Genomic DNA, 14,545 nt, shown 5'->3' on the forward strand with positions numbered 1-14,545 from the left:
AGCAGCACAGCTTCTGCTCTGCTGGGACTAGATCCTAGATGTGTATGGGGGTCAGAGGCAGGGACGAGGGAACAGACAGAGCAGGAGCCCTTGACACCGACGCTCAGAGAAGCCACTTCAGTGATGGGGCTTCTGGGCTCTGCCAAGATAGAAAGGACCAGTTTGCCACCTGCCACATGGTGGGCTGGACAAGGCTTCTCAAAGTTTTTTGGGTTCCTATTAGAGTGAGGCTAGGTTCCAAGCTGAGAGAGGGTGGGATTAGGGGACAGTGTAGGGCAAGAGGCAGGATGCTACCCGAGCAGACTGACGCCCTCCCTCTGGCCCTCGGCCCTTCAGGGTTGGAGAAGCAGGGAGAGCCAGTGGCCTCCCTGGACATCAGGGACCCAGAGTCGCATCCCAGTCCCTGCAAGAACATGCGGGGTGCCCTTGGCCAAGCCTTTTGTCCCTCTAGCCACTGTTCCCTCATCTATAGAGCAGGGATCAGCATACCCATCCTGCCGTCCCGAACCAGGTCCCGTGAGTTTCTAAAGGAAGGTACCACTCCTGTTACTCATAAATCCGAGAGGTATAAAAACGACAGATTCTCTAGACATTATCTTCCTTTGAGGCCAGGGACAGGGCCTGACACATCTTTGAAGCCCCCCAGCCTCCGGGCCCTGAGTCTTAGAGTCTCAGAGTGGACACTCAGGGGAGTGGGATGGAATGTGCCGGTCTTAGCATCTGGCACTGGGGCATAAACTTCAACTCTTGCTGTGTGCCCTTGGGCAAGTCCTGGCCCTTTCTGGGCACAGTCTCTAAGCTCCTCACCTGCCCAGTGAAGAGGGTTGAATGGAATGATCCCTAAGCGCCCATCGACTGAACAGGTTGACCCCTTTGATCACGGGGAAGCTCAGGAAGATCTGGAGTGAGGCCTCACCCCTGCTGACTCACATCGCCGAACCCCGAGGGGAAAGTATGTAGCCCAGGCATCCGACAGGCCCAGAGGCAGATTCTCTACCTTAAAAACCACTCCTGTTCCAGTTGTGCTGGCTTGGACATGGCTGTCCTCTCTCCACCCCACACGCAGCCTCGGGAGGCAGGGTTGACCTCCTCCACTGGATGGGGTGGAGACCCTGAGCCTCACACCCTCTCTCAGGGGAGGACAATTCACCCCCTTTTGACCTCACGGCCAGTGAGCCCAGCACCCACACAGCTTGGGAAGCCAAGCTGGCAGGGCTCAGAGGCACCCGGTGCCTGAGTCAGGCGGGGCAGCCTGGAAGGGTGAGAAGCGGTCCTTCTTTTCTCGGCTCCCAACCTCCTGCCCTAACAATCTCAGAGCACAGGACTTGAGCAGAGCGTTGACATAATTGCAAAGCAATGCGTACAATTTCCATAAGTTCTACAATATGGTTATAATAAAAGCGGGCTCTCAGCCCCCTTGGAGACAGGCTGAATAAATATTATTCCTAATGATTATTAAAACTCATTAAGTGTATTTGTAAGGCCTGGGAATTCCCAGCATCTGCCACCATCTCCCCATTGTAGGGAGCCTAACCTCAAACACAGAGCCTGTTGGGAAACCCGGCCTCAGGGAGGAGAAAGCTACACGGTGGACATCTCCAAGGCAGGAGAACAGAGCTGAGGCCTGCGCTTTCTGGAAACTCCATCCCCTCCACTCCCCGCCCGGAGGAATTGGCCTCCAGCTGCAGAAAGGTCGTTGCCCCTGGAGACAGTCCCAGGCATGCTGGAGGCACCGGGCCTGAGAACATCTCCTGCACGTGGAATGTTCTTTCTGCTTTCCTTGCCTCTTCAGGCCCACCCTGACCCTCCTCACCCCAAACTCCTCTACGGGGGCCACAAGTCAAACATCTATAGGAACCAGGCAGGTAAAATACACAGGGGAAAGGACTGGGTTGGAAGCCCCACATCGGGAGATGTGGGGACACACGGGAACGGGCCCGTCCTGTCTAAAGGGGCAGCTGAGTGGGCCACAGGCCACGGGCTACTGCATCTGTCCACCTTCCAAGAGAAGCTGGTCACCAGGTCTTTTATAAGAAATCTCCCACATTTTTAAAATGTTAGTAACTTATTAAATATTTTTAAACAATGCTGCATGTGCCAAACAAAACATGTTCAGGACTACCCGTGTGTGACCTTTGTCCAGTGCTCCCAGACTAGCTAGTGGGCTGGAGGAGCCCTCCTCCAGGAGTCAGGAGAGCTGAACTCTGGAGACCGCGTGACCTGGGGGCCAGTAGTTTTCCTTAAGCCACTTGTCCTTCACAGTTGGGTTAGCAAAGAATGACCTGGGGCCTGGGCCCACCCAAGCACAGGGGTGCTCTTCACCCAGCGCTGGCCACCAAACCCCAGGCTGCCCCAGTGGACCATGGATCACAGCAGAGCGGGCAGATCACAAGCACAACGGAGGTGGAGGAACAGGGGACGTCCGTGCAGCTGAGGCCCTGCCCATAACCACCTCCCTGCTCTAAGCTGCTTCTCCAGCTCTGCCCTAATGCCAGGAGCAGCCACTTGCCCTCACTGCCCCTGCCACCCCCTTGAGCTCCAACCAACATGCACACCTCACCCTGTCTTACCGGCAAACCACAGTCTCCCTTGGGCCCTGGAGGTCCCATCAGCAACGGGAAAGGTGTGGGTCCCGCCAGGTGGAAGAATGAATAGCTCTGACTCGTGGGCCAGGGACTGGAGGACAGCAATCGCGCTGGGGCCAATGCCGGGGCCGGGGTGGTGGGCCGGCGGGGCCGGGACTGTCTGGGGCTGGGCCTGGTTGTCAGATCATTCAACGGAACATCCCTGGCCGCCTTCCCAGGTCTGAGGGGGACGGGCTTCCGGGGGTTGCTCTTGGGTCTGGCTTTCTTCGTGGCTTCTGATCCAGAGGGTTTCTTGCTTCTGGTGGGGACTGAGCCAGGAGCAAGGGTGGGAGGCGTCACTGTGGCTGGTGGGGGAGCAATCCTGGGAGAGCCAGGATGGGTGACAGGTGGCCAGGGCAACACAGTGGGTCGGGGAGGTCTGTGGGTACCAGTGCGGGCAGGGACTGGCTCACCCGCACGACTACTCATCTTGGCCTCGGTCGGGCCCGCTGGGGGAAAAGGCTTTTGGGGGGAGCCAGTGGCCAGAAGTAGAGGCCGAGCGCTGGGTTGCGGAGGTCTGGGCATCACAGGGGTCCTCTGGATCGGCTTCACTGAGGGGCGGGAGGCTTTGGCAGGAAGTGGGTGGGAAGTGGGGGGCACTGGCTTCCTGGTGGGTGGGGCTGATTTGGGTAAGGAAGGTTGAGCTGCCTTCTGGGTGGGGCGGGGCTTTTTGACAGGGCCTACTGAAGGAGAAGGGACCGAAAGCCTGGCTGGATGACTTTTGGGGATCTTGGTGGCTGCGTTCTTCCGCAATGGCCGGACAGGTGTGGAGGAGCTAGCAGGGGGCACGGGAGGGAACACTCCCCCGGCTGACAGCTTGGCAGGTAGCAGCGGGATCCGGGCTGGGCCCCCTGTGGCCGCACGCCGGCCCGGCTCTGTGGCGCCTGTCCTCAGGGGCTTGGCAGGTGTGGTGGGCACCACAGTCCCCCTGGGATCCCTGCTTGCTGGCCGTGACCCCAGGGCTGGTGCGGCAGTGGTCAGGTTCTCCAGGCCTCGCAGGGCAAGGTCAGTCTGGAAGGTGAAGGTTGTGCCAGAGTCTCGGGGCAGGACGGGTCCCAGCTGGGGCCGGTGTGTGTCGGCCTGGCCACACTGCTTCCTCAGGTGGGTACAGTAATTGTGAGCGACCCGCGTCACAGGGTAGATACTGAACTGGCACAGGGCACCTTCAAACTGGACCGCGTGCGGGTTCATCTTCCCAAAGAGGAAGGAGCCCTCGGGGTCGAGGGCTGGGTCCTTGGGGAAAGGCAGCGGGACAGACACCCGGCGCTGCCCACACGCCGTCACCAGGGTGACAGTGCGGCCACGGAGCTCCAGGGCGAGGTGATGCCAGCGCCCGTCGTGCACGTCGAGGTCCAAGGCCACAGAGCGCCGAGGCCCCAGGTGGAGGACTGTCTCGCCGGGGAGGAACTGCAGGCCCAGCTGCAGCTTGCGCTTCCGGCTGCGGACGGCAAAAAGGAAGGCATGGTTCACCCGGTGGGAGCAGAGGCTCAGCACCAGCGCCAGCTCTGTGCCCAGGGCGGCAGGAATGACGGCAGCCGTGGGGGCCTGGAGCCGGGTCCGCTGCGTAAAGATGAAGCCCGATGGGAACGGAATGACCCCCGGGGGCGGGGGCCTCCGGCCACCCCCTGCCTTCGTCCAGCTGAGGCCCAGCCGCTGGAGGACGTCCACATCTGCAGAGGGAGGGCAGAGGGGGAGAGGGCGCGGTCAGGGCCAGACCCCCCTCCAGGTGCCCAGACGGGGAGGACAGTCCACCCACTGCCCCGTCCCCCCTCCCCCCGGGGCCCCACGCTCGGGGCCGGGAGTGCAGAGTCGGAACCAGTCCCCTGTCTGGCCTGTACTCATTCACGACACAGACACTGGAGCCTTCCTGAGTTCATGTGTGACTTTAGTGCCTCAGTTTCCTCACCTCTTAACTGGGATGAGAGTAGTGCCAAACTCAGAAGTCCGTCGGGAGGGGTAAATGAGCTAGCACTCTTGAAACAAGTTCCTGGCACCCAATAAGTGCTTGCAAAGGATAGCTGTTTCTGCCAGAAATAATGACCCTCACCGAGTGTTCAGGATGTTTCCCCTTCTCTGTCTCAAAAGCCCGTCTCCTCCAGGAAGCAGTCCCATGAGTGAGGGAGCAGGGTGACAGGAGTGGACGGGTCACAGGAGCTCGGTAAGGATGTCCGGCGGGCCTGATTGGTTTGACCCCCTTTAGGAACTTCCCCAGCCCCCGCCCCACCCCCTAGGTCTCTCTGTGGCCAGAGCTCCTATCTGCACAGAAGAGGACAGGTCCAGTGACTGCCCCCCTCCCTGTGCAGCTTTGGACAGAGCAGAGGAAGTGATCGAGGCATCCCTGCAACCTCTGTCCTCTGGCGAAGCGTTTGGATGTTGACTGCAGCCTGGTCAGGTCACATCCGCCCAGTAATTACATCGGTGGGGCTCGCCAGAGCCAAAGGAGGGCTTCCAGCGTGTTTATGGAAAGGCTTTCTGACCTTGACTCTCGCCGGGTCATTCGACCTCCTTCAGTTGGCTGAGCTGCCAGTGTCTGCAGAAGCCAGCTCCGGAGCTCCAACTCGGAAAGGAGAGGCTGCCTCTGGAACTGGGGTCTGGCTTGGATCCTCAGCTCCCTCCCACCCCCCAACTCCCGCCGCCCCCCCCGAGCTCAGCATGGTGGTATGTAGGGTCTGCGTGGGGCTGGATGCCACGCTTAGCACTTGGCCCTCAGCCGGCAGCTGTGAGATGGATGGACAGATGGATGGATGGACAGATAGATGGGCCAAGAGAAAATGAGTGCCATACATAGCAGGCTCTGGAGTCAGAAGGCCGGACTTGAGAGCCAGACAAAGACACCTGGGAGTCTGGACTCTGAGCCTCAGTTCCCTCTGCTGTAAAACGAGGTGGTGAAGAATGCCTACATCATAGGGTTGTTGGCCGTCCTCACCATCCTTGTCCAGACACCTCTGGGCAAGTCTCTTCCTGACCCCTGAGCCTCAGTTTCCCTGCCTGTAAGACAAGGGAAACCAGACCTGGAGGCGGCCACAAAGTGCTGACGATGTTCTAAGAATGCTATAGTCGCAGGCTGCTTTTTTGGGCTGGCTTGGCTTGAAGACGTGTCTTCCTCCCTAAGGATCTGCGGGCCTTCCTTTCACTTCAAATTCCTCCCTTCTCCCACCTCCGTCTGTCCTGAGCTCCTAAGCTAAAATAAACCGCGGCTCGAGGATTCTCTGGGTAGTGGTGTATACCACATGTTGTCATCACAGAAACGCTCCTATGAGCACAAACTACTACTCACTACGAACAACTTCGAAGGGAGGAGGCACTTGCTGGAAAGGGGGAGGGCAGGAAGCCACCTCTCCCTCCCCTCGTCCCACCTCAGCGGCCCCTGGAGCGCCGCCTCCCCCCACTACATGTCCCCACACACTGCAGCTTATGGTTGCTCCCACTTGCCTGGCCAGGCACCACTGATGAGGCTTCCCTGACCGTCCCCTCCAGGTGGGTTTCAAAGCTGACACCAGCCAGTCTCCAGGCTCCCCCCACCCCAGAGACGGTCTGCAGGGCAGGGGCAAAGCCCCACACTCTGACACCCAAGCTGGCGGAGGCCTCTGACCACCGTGGGCTCCATAGGGGATGCAGAAGGACTGTTCTTGCCCAAGTGTTCAGGTAAATAATATAATTAACAGCAATAATAAACCCCAGTATTTATTGAGCACTTCCTATGTGCCAAGTGCTTCACGTGCTCTATCTCGCCCGATTCTCTCAATCATCTATAAAGAAGATACTGTTTATCATTCCCCCCCCTTTACAGAGGAGGGTCAGAAAAGTTCGCTACAGGAACTAGCCCAAGGTCACACAGCCTATAATAAAAGGCACAGCCGGGACTTGAATCCAGATCACCTTGGCTCCAGGGTCTCTGTTCTTAACACTATGCTGTCCTGAGCTGGAGCCCCTCAGACTTGTTGGTAAGTGGGGTGGAGAGACATCCAGAATCCAGGGGCAAGGAGCTAGGGGTCAGGGGAATGAATGCAGCCCAAGGCCAAGCTGGAAGGACCCTGCCAGCTGGCCGCTGCGAGATCCCTTTATTACATAAACCTGGCTCCACGCGGCTCCAGCCTCTCCCCAACACCCCCCGCCCCCCGTTGCCTGACTCAGGACTCTGGACAGCTGTTCACCTACTTTGTGGGGGAAACAGCAAGCTTGGAAAATATGACATTTGCACAAAATGTTGCCGGGCAGCCGGAGTCTCTTCCGGGCATGGCCCTCCCCTCCCGGGGACCCAATCCCTGCCGGCAGCCAGGTCAGGCCACAGGGGCTCTGGGAGTGCCCGGCTGCCTGCCCCAGCACACGGGCATGCGTGGAGGAGGGGAAGAGCCGCTATTTTAGGAGGCCTTGTGGCTGTTTGACAAACAGATGTGGGAGAGGTTTCAGTTTCCCCGGACAGCTGTGTAGCCAGCGCACCGCCACTCTGGCCCCCTGGCCGGGTCCTCGGGGATGGCAGGGAAGAACAGGATCTCACGGCAAGGGGCGGACGGCCGTGGCCTTCATGCCTCCTCTCAACAGATCTTGGTATAACCACTGTACAAATCAGGACAACTGAGGCTTACTGAACCAACATGATTCAACCCAATTTTGCCCCCCGCCCCCGTGGGAGAGAAAGGGTCACCGTCCCACATTCCTGCCACTGAGCCCTTCCTGCCCCTTACAAAACTTCAAATGTCACTCTTCCCAGCCTGGAGAGAATTTGCCAATGCTGGGCTCCATTCTACTGAGAGGAAAACTGAGGCCCTGAGTTCCAACTAGGGGCAGGGCTGTCTCCTAGCCCTGAGTTCTCAGGTCTCTTCTGCCCTCCCTTGTCCCTCCCCCCCCGCCCCGCCCCCCCCCGCCCCGCTCCCCCCCCCCCCCCCCCCCCCCCCCCCCCCCCCCGCCCACACAAAGAGAAGAGAGGATTACCTTCAGGAGCTCCTTGGGTGGAGGCCAGGTGACAGGCAATTGAGACTAAGATCCAGGTGAAGAGAAACCCCCTAGGGACAGGAAGACACAAGCAGAGGCGGTATCAGCTTCTACCCTGGGGCCCAGATCTGCCTGCAGACTGGGAGGGCACCACCCGGTCCCCCCCACCCCTGCTCCGGCCAGGCCCGCCCACAGAAGGCGGAGGAGGCCAGGGGCAGGCTCTAGGACCCCAAAGGGTAGCCCACGCTCCTGGGGTTTCCAGGTGCAACCTCTAGGGGCAGGACCTGCTCAGGTGGCACAAGTCACAAGTACAAGCATTGCTTTTTACAGATCGATGAACCAAGGTCACAGGGCAGGGAACAGTAGGCAGGATGCCCTGGGCATCAGGAGACCTGGGGTCCAGCTTCACATCGGCCACTGACTCACTGGTCAACAAGGGACCAGCCCCTCCCCGTCTCTGGGCCTCAGCCTCCCCATCTGTACCATGGCCTCACTATCCTGAGGCCCAGTGGGCAGCAGAGCCAGGACTGAAAGGTCAGTGGGAAGACCAGACTAGTCCCCGCAGATGACGGACATCCTCAAAGGACAAAAGCGACGAGCACTCCCTCTCTAGACACAAGGTGGAGGGGGAGAAGGCCCCTTAACCAGGACCAGCGCGTGCTAAGGAAGCTGCCTCCTGGGCTTCATGCTGCTAGAGAAAGGGAGTAGAGAAAACAGAGGGCACAATGGGGGGTCAGGCCGACTCAGGCACAAACCCGGCCCTGTTGCCTACCAGCTGTGTGACCCTGGATGAGTCACTCAGCCTCCCTGAGCCTGCCTCAGGCTCTGCAGCACAGCCGACACTCCCTATCTCACCGGCCAGGCGTGAGGATTAAATGAGCTCATGCATGTCAAGGGCTCGGCCTGGTGCCAGCCACAGAAGTGCTCCTTCGGCATCACGGCTGCCCGTGAACTCTGGGGCCCAGAAGGGTTAATGCTCTGCTCCATGGCTCCTGCCAAGATGGGCAGAGGCAGTGATCCAATTTCACCTTCCTGTGGGAGCAGCCACCGGCGACACCCGAAGCCACCCGGGGCATCTGATCCCCGAGCGGGCAGAGGGGAGGGCGGCACGTGGCCAAAGCCGGCCGGACGGGATGCAGGCAGAGAAAACGGAGACGGGCGGGCGGTGCGGGCTAAGGCTGGGTCACACCGGCCCAGGATCCATTTCCAAGAGGAAAGCTAGAATGGTGTGCTTCTGGGGAATCACGTAATCCAGGAAACCTGTCTGCCGGAACCGATGTCTGGCGCCCCACGTTCTTCCCAGCTCCCTAGGCGCCCTGGAAAACCAGCTCACACCCTCCGATTTAATGGCAATTACTCCAACTTAATTGCAAATTATAATCAATAGTGATCCTGACTGGGCACCGTGGAAGACACTGGTGGTTACCTACCCACAGCCATCCCCCTGCCCTTCTTGTTCAGGGAGGCACGGACTTCAGAGGATACTGGATGAATCCGGATAAGCCTAAGCCAACCTTGGGAATGTCATCTGCCATGCCAGTGACTGGTTTAGGCATGCATACAGGACCCAAACATGGTCAGTAAGAGGTAAGGGACGCCTCTTAGGGCCCCTGGGAAAGTATTTCAAAGGGACAGAGGGAAGGCTTTCTTCTAGCCTTTGTATGTTATTGAGCAAGGATGTGCTGCTGCTGCAGCCACCTTGTGCCCATGAGGTTAACAAGCTCCATGAGCACGTGAGGGTGACAGAATGGAAAAACAGTGGATATTTGATGGCACTTGAGATGCTGAATTAGCAAGCCCTATCACTGCCTTCCCTTCAGACCTCTTGATATGGGAGATAATAACTCTCTTTGCGTAAGCCACGTCGAATGGGTCTTCAGTTACCCGCAGCATAAGGCAAACCAGCTGCAAAAGCACTCAGATGCTGAGGGTGATCCCCTGAAAGCCTTCTCCAGCATCTGGGTCCTTGCACATGCTGCTCCCAAGTGCTCCTGACACCATTCTTTTGCCTGGTCAGTTCCCACACACACATTAGATTCCAGCTTGGGCGTCACCTCCCACAGCCCACTGCGCGTACCTCACCACAGCAGGTATGCCATGTGAGCCCACTGCCTATTTTCCTATTTCCCTTTCTAGAACAAGTCCCTGAAGGGTAGGAAACACATCTGTCTTGTTCACATGTACTCCCAGCACCTGGCACACATGTCGTAAACGTTCAGTGTATCTTTGTAGAAGAAATAAATGGTACCTGCTATTACAGGACTCTGGACTTTAAAAGCATCTCCCCAAAGGCCCTCTCTACCTCTGACTTTTTTCCAGGACTGCTCCTGGATAATCCTCAGCTCCCCACCCCCGCCCCCATCCTCTCCAATCTGCTGCCGCTGCTGTGAAAATGTCCTTTTCCACGGGGCCAGTCCTCCTGCCACCATGGGCCTCGCCTCCGGCTCACCGCTAGCAATGACTAAAGGTCAGAGCGCCTAGCCGGCCCGGTGTTGCCTGGGGAGAAGAGCAGAAGTTGACCCTTCTGGCATGACCTGCCCACTTGCAGCCATGGCAGCCTCATCAGCCCTGAAAAGAAACGACAGGAGGCTTTGTTTGATGTGACAAAAACTGAGGCTTAGGGAAGGCAGGTACCTCCTCAAGGTCACCCTGGGTAGGCTCTGGGGTCATAACTCTTCAGTACTATTTCCCACATGCACCAGGTAGACACTCCAGGAAACTGGAGCCAGGCCAACTGGGGGAGAGCTATCCCAGATGTGACAATTTCCAAAGCACAACTAAACAACTAACTGCCTAACAAAGGGTCTGAGAAGTCCTGCAATGAAGACACGGACAGGGCTTTCTGCCTATCGGCAGTCCCCAGCCTTAGAGGACCAGTGAACTCCTTTTTCCCGAGAACGCCTGCTCTGAAGACACTGCACCTCACTTCCCAGTGTCCCAACAACCTCATTTCTGTCCCATCTCCTCCATCCTCTCTTCCCGGCCACTTCCAGGCACAAGCCCTCACTGCTTGAATGTCTCGCTGTAGGATGTCACGTCCACCCTGCTGAGGGTGCTTCCCAAGCTGACAGAGAGAGACCGGGTGGAGAGGAGAAGGTGTAAGAACCGTACATGTCCTTAGTCAATTTTTCTGGCTGCGGTTAGGCCAAGGTGGCCACTCTGGAGAGAATAAAGATACACTTGGGGGAAATGTTTTTAATCCCTGAAGGTCAGGAGAAAGACTCACAGGACGATGGGATCAGAATCTTTGCTTCAGTTAAGTTTCCCAACACCATGGCTTCCAACTCAAGAATTTCAGCCCTGAAGGCCTGTTACCAATGTATTTTCCCCTCAGTTCATTCACCTTGACACCTTCCCAGACCTGAATTCTGTGTGCACTTGACTCATATCCTGCCAAAGCAAAGAGTGGGAATATACAGCGGGAGAAGGTCCTCTGAGATCAGCTAGAGGCCAGATTCCAGTCCCATCCCCTCATTGTGGAGATGGGCAACCGAGGCCCAGAGAGGGGAAGTGACTTGTCTAAAGCCACACAGCATGTCAGTGACCCACATCATCTGACTCTGCTACTTAGCAAACAATCCTTTCCACTTGACTTGTCTCTCATGGAGAAGAAATTGGACACTTACAGGGGCTTCCTATTTGCCAGAGACCGGAGTCCAGCCTTTACCAACAGGAAGAGAGAGATGCAGCCTAGGGAGCCAACAAGCCATCTAAGTGAGCTCCAGGCCTGGAAAAGTTGGCTCCCAGAGGGAGGCCCTGCTGACTCTTTTGCCCCCATTCCAACACTGTTTAGGCTACTGCTAATAATGTTTAGTGCCTGTGTTGGCTCAGAGCTTTGTTCTTCCCGACTTCTGTTTTCACCACTGACTCGTGGGCTTTGGCTCAGGGAACCCAGGTCTCCAGAATGTCGGGAAGACCATAGCAGACAGGAGGCAGCTGAGATGGCAGCTACCTACACGTTAGGGAACCTGATCTTGGAGGCACAGCCTGGCCACACAGCCCTCCAGGAAGGGAACCCAGGTCTTCCTACCCCTGCAAAGGGCCCTCTGCCCGCACACCAAATGTGGCTACTCCGGGACCACTAGACTACCAGAACCTACAGCTGGTATGCTTGGTGGGAACACACAGGATCGTAAGAGAGCCATACCAACTTGAACGTCCACCAAGAGCTCAGAGCTGAGACCCAGAGCACCATAAGACACACAAGGAAAGCAGCCCTGTGGACTCCAGGCTTGGCTGTGCGCTCACGGGACAAGCTGGGCAGGCAGCTGGCCTCAGGACCGCCGAACAGCAAAAGGGGGACAGACCTGTCCCATCTGCCCCGTGGACCGGCCAGGCACCTTGTGCCCAGACAGCTGCACCCAGGCTCCTCTCTTCACACCTGATACCTCTTCCATGGGAACACAGACAGGTCATCTGTGCGGACAGGATGCAGCCCAGAATTTTCCAGTTGACTCACACATCCATTCAAGATGAAGTGAATAATAATACAAATAATGGTGGCCATTTATTGACCATCTACTACATGCCAGGCACTGTTCTAAGCCCTTTACGAGCATGGTCCTCCATTAATCCTCACTAAACCTTTCAAGGTGAGAATTAAGCTGCCCATTTTGCAGATCAGAAAGAAGGGAAGCACAGAGGCGGGGGGCCTGCCCAAGCTCCCACGACAGTCAGGATTCATACTGTCTGATCCCAGGGCTCCCTCCGCCCTGCAACCTGCCACCCACCGGGCCAGGCTGCGGGATACCAAGAGGGTCCCCTGGACACAGAGCGGGGAAAGGAGAATATGCCACCAAAGTAACAGGCAGAATGTGCTCAGACAGAGACAGGGAGTGAGTGACATAGGGAGGGCAGGCCCCCCGCCAGGGCACCCCACCAGGGGAGGTGATGGCCATTGAGGTGAGACCTGAGGGGCAGCAGGGCACAGGACGGGGAGTGTTCCAAGTACAGGGTGGAGAGGGAAGGAGAGCGGAGGCCGGTGATGTGCTCCATAGTGTCATGGAGCCTGGTCTGGGAGAGGTAAAGAAGAGCAAGGCTGCAAGGCATGCCAGCACCAAAGGGCACAGGATCTGGGGCACTGCTGTGATGAGGGAGGCAGCGAGACTGGGCAAGGCAGAGGCCGGGCCTCAAAGCAGCGTGACTGCCCATTTGCCCAAAGCTCGGGCCTCACTGTGGGGTGCTCGCCTGGCACCACTTCTCTGCCCAACCACTGGCATCTGCCTTGGCACAGGGTCTTCTGGAGAAAATGAGTCAGCAGTGTGCTTACTGGTGCCGTGTGTGTGTGTGTGTGTGTGTGTGTGTGTGTGTGTGTGTGTGTGTGTTGTGGTGGGGGGTGGGGGAATCTCAGCCAGCCAGCTTTTTCCAAGACATGGGAAAGAAGGGGGGGGCATCGTCCCCCCCCATTCCAGCTCAGAGGGGGCAGGGCATGGTGGAGCAGGGCGGAGCTACAGCCCTGACCAGCCTCTTGGGAATGTCCTCTGATTCTGGGGGCAGGATGGAAAGGGAGCAAGTCCTTCGCTTCTCTGGGCAGCCAGCATGAGCCACAGTGCACAGGGCCCTGAGGGCTGCTCCCATCCTTGCTCACTCCCACACACACCCACACTCAGTGACTCGCTCTTGCACACTCTCACTCTTTACAACTACCCCACCAGCCCCTGGGTCCCAGCTCCGCTGCAGTCCCTCTTTGGAGATTCCCCGCCCCTCCCTGGCCCCCAGTCTCTGCCTCTGTGCAGTGACTCTGTGGTCTTCAGGGCCCTTTCTATTCTGACATACTGGCTCTCACTTTTTCTCTCTCACACACGAAAAATGACAGGAACTGAGACACCCCCCCAGCCCCCAGAGAAGTGGGGGAACACTGAGACGCGCAGACCCAAACAGACTGACACACACGAGGAGACTTCCAGAAGCAGGGGACGTGCAAAGCCACACAGACGCTGAGACAGGAGAAGCCGAGACCCGGAGACTTAGACGCTTGCGGATAGTTTCACAAGAACACACTGACTTACAAGCTCGCGACCTGTAGACACCGACACCGACACCGGAACACACCGAGACAGCCAGAAACGGACACCCTTCCTCCCCCAAGCGTCCCAAAGCCCCCGCCGCCCGCAGCCCGCCGCCCCAGGCGCCACCACCCACCCCCAATCCCGACCCCCAGGGCTGGCTCCGCACGGACCCTCCCCAGCACGGCCCCCGCCCCAACGCGATCGCGGAGCCGGGCCAGCGGGGCAGGGCAGGCAGCGCTCGCCAAGCCTCGCCGGGCCGGGGGCGCAGCCCGCGTTAACCCTTGGCGGCCCGCCTCAGAGGGGCGCGGGAAGGGGCAGGAAGCCGACGTTCCGGGGAAGCGTCCGGCGCGGCGGGGAACCCCAGCCCTCCCCCCAACCCGGGCTGCAGCCGCAGGAAGCTGGGGAGGGGGCGTCCCCGAGCTCGTACTCACCCCCCGCGCGCCGCCGCCGCCGCCGCCGCCGCTGTGCCTCGGGCCCCCCGCGCCGATCCCGCTCCCATGGCGGGCCCCTACTTCATGCTCCCGAGCCCGGGGGGCAAGTGTGGGCGCGCCCCATGGGGCCGCCAGCCCCCCGCCCCGCCGCGCCAGGCCGGCTCAGAGCGCGCGGCCCCCGCGCCCCCAGCGCAGCCCCGCGCCCAGGGGCGCCGGAGCAGGCAGGCAGCGCGGCCGGGGCCCCGCGGGCGCCCGCGCCAGGCCCATGGTCCCAGGAGTCCCGGCGCCGCGCTCGCCCCTGCCTCGCTCTTTTTCTGCTTCCACCGAAAAGGAAGAAGAAGCAGGCAAAAAAAAAAAAAAAGAGAGAGATCAAACTTTTGGAGGCGGGCTGCTGGCGGTCCCCGGAGGCAGAGCGAGGCCGGGCGAGGGCGCGCGGAGGGCGGTGGAAGCTGCCTCCCCGCCGGCCTGGGGGAGGAGAGGAAAAGGAAGGATTTGGGGGAAATGAAGGCGATTTAAAGTCTCGGCCCGCGGTGGCTCTCCACCTTCTCTC

General features: G+C 58.9%; 1 protein-coding gene across 12 annotated transcripts in view; it reads right to left on the bottom strand.

Moving 5' to 3' along the window:
* COL27A1 (collagen type XXVII alpha 1 chain) overlaps positions 1-14,132 on the bottom strand; it is a 135,765-nt gene extending 121,633 nt beyond the window's left edge. For 6 of the 12 annotated variants that reach the window (XM_035723523.1, XM_035723522.1, XM_035723521.1 and 3 more), the window contains exons 1-3: positions 13,996-14,128; positions 7,557-7,627; positions 2,571-4,294 (exon numbers count right to left, since the gene is read on the bottom strand). In XM_035723523.1, coding sequence (XP_035579416.1) covers positions 2,571-4,294; positions 7,557-7,627; positions 13,996-14,063 — 1,863 coding nt within the window. In that variant the 5' untranslated portion in view covers positions 14,064-14,128. Of the gene's footprint in view, positions 1-2,570; positions 4,295-7,556; positions 7,628-13,995 lie in introns of all 12 variants that reach the window. The other 6 variants (XM_035723524.1, XM_035723520.1, XM_035723516.1 and 3 more) reach the window with 4 other exon arrangements.
* Positions 14,133-14,545: the final 413 nt, after the last annotated feature.

The sequence above is a fragment of the Zalophus californianus genome, chromosome 13 (assembly GCF_009762305.2).
Source record: "Zalophus californianus isolate mZalCal1 chromosome 13, mZalCal1.pri.v2, whole genome shotgun sequence".
NCBI classification, from domain to species: domain Eukaryota; kingdom Metazoa; phylum Chordata; class Mammalia; order Carnivora; family Otariidae; genus Zalophus; species Zalophus californianus.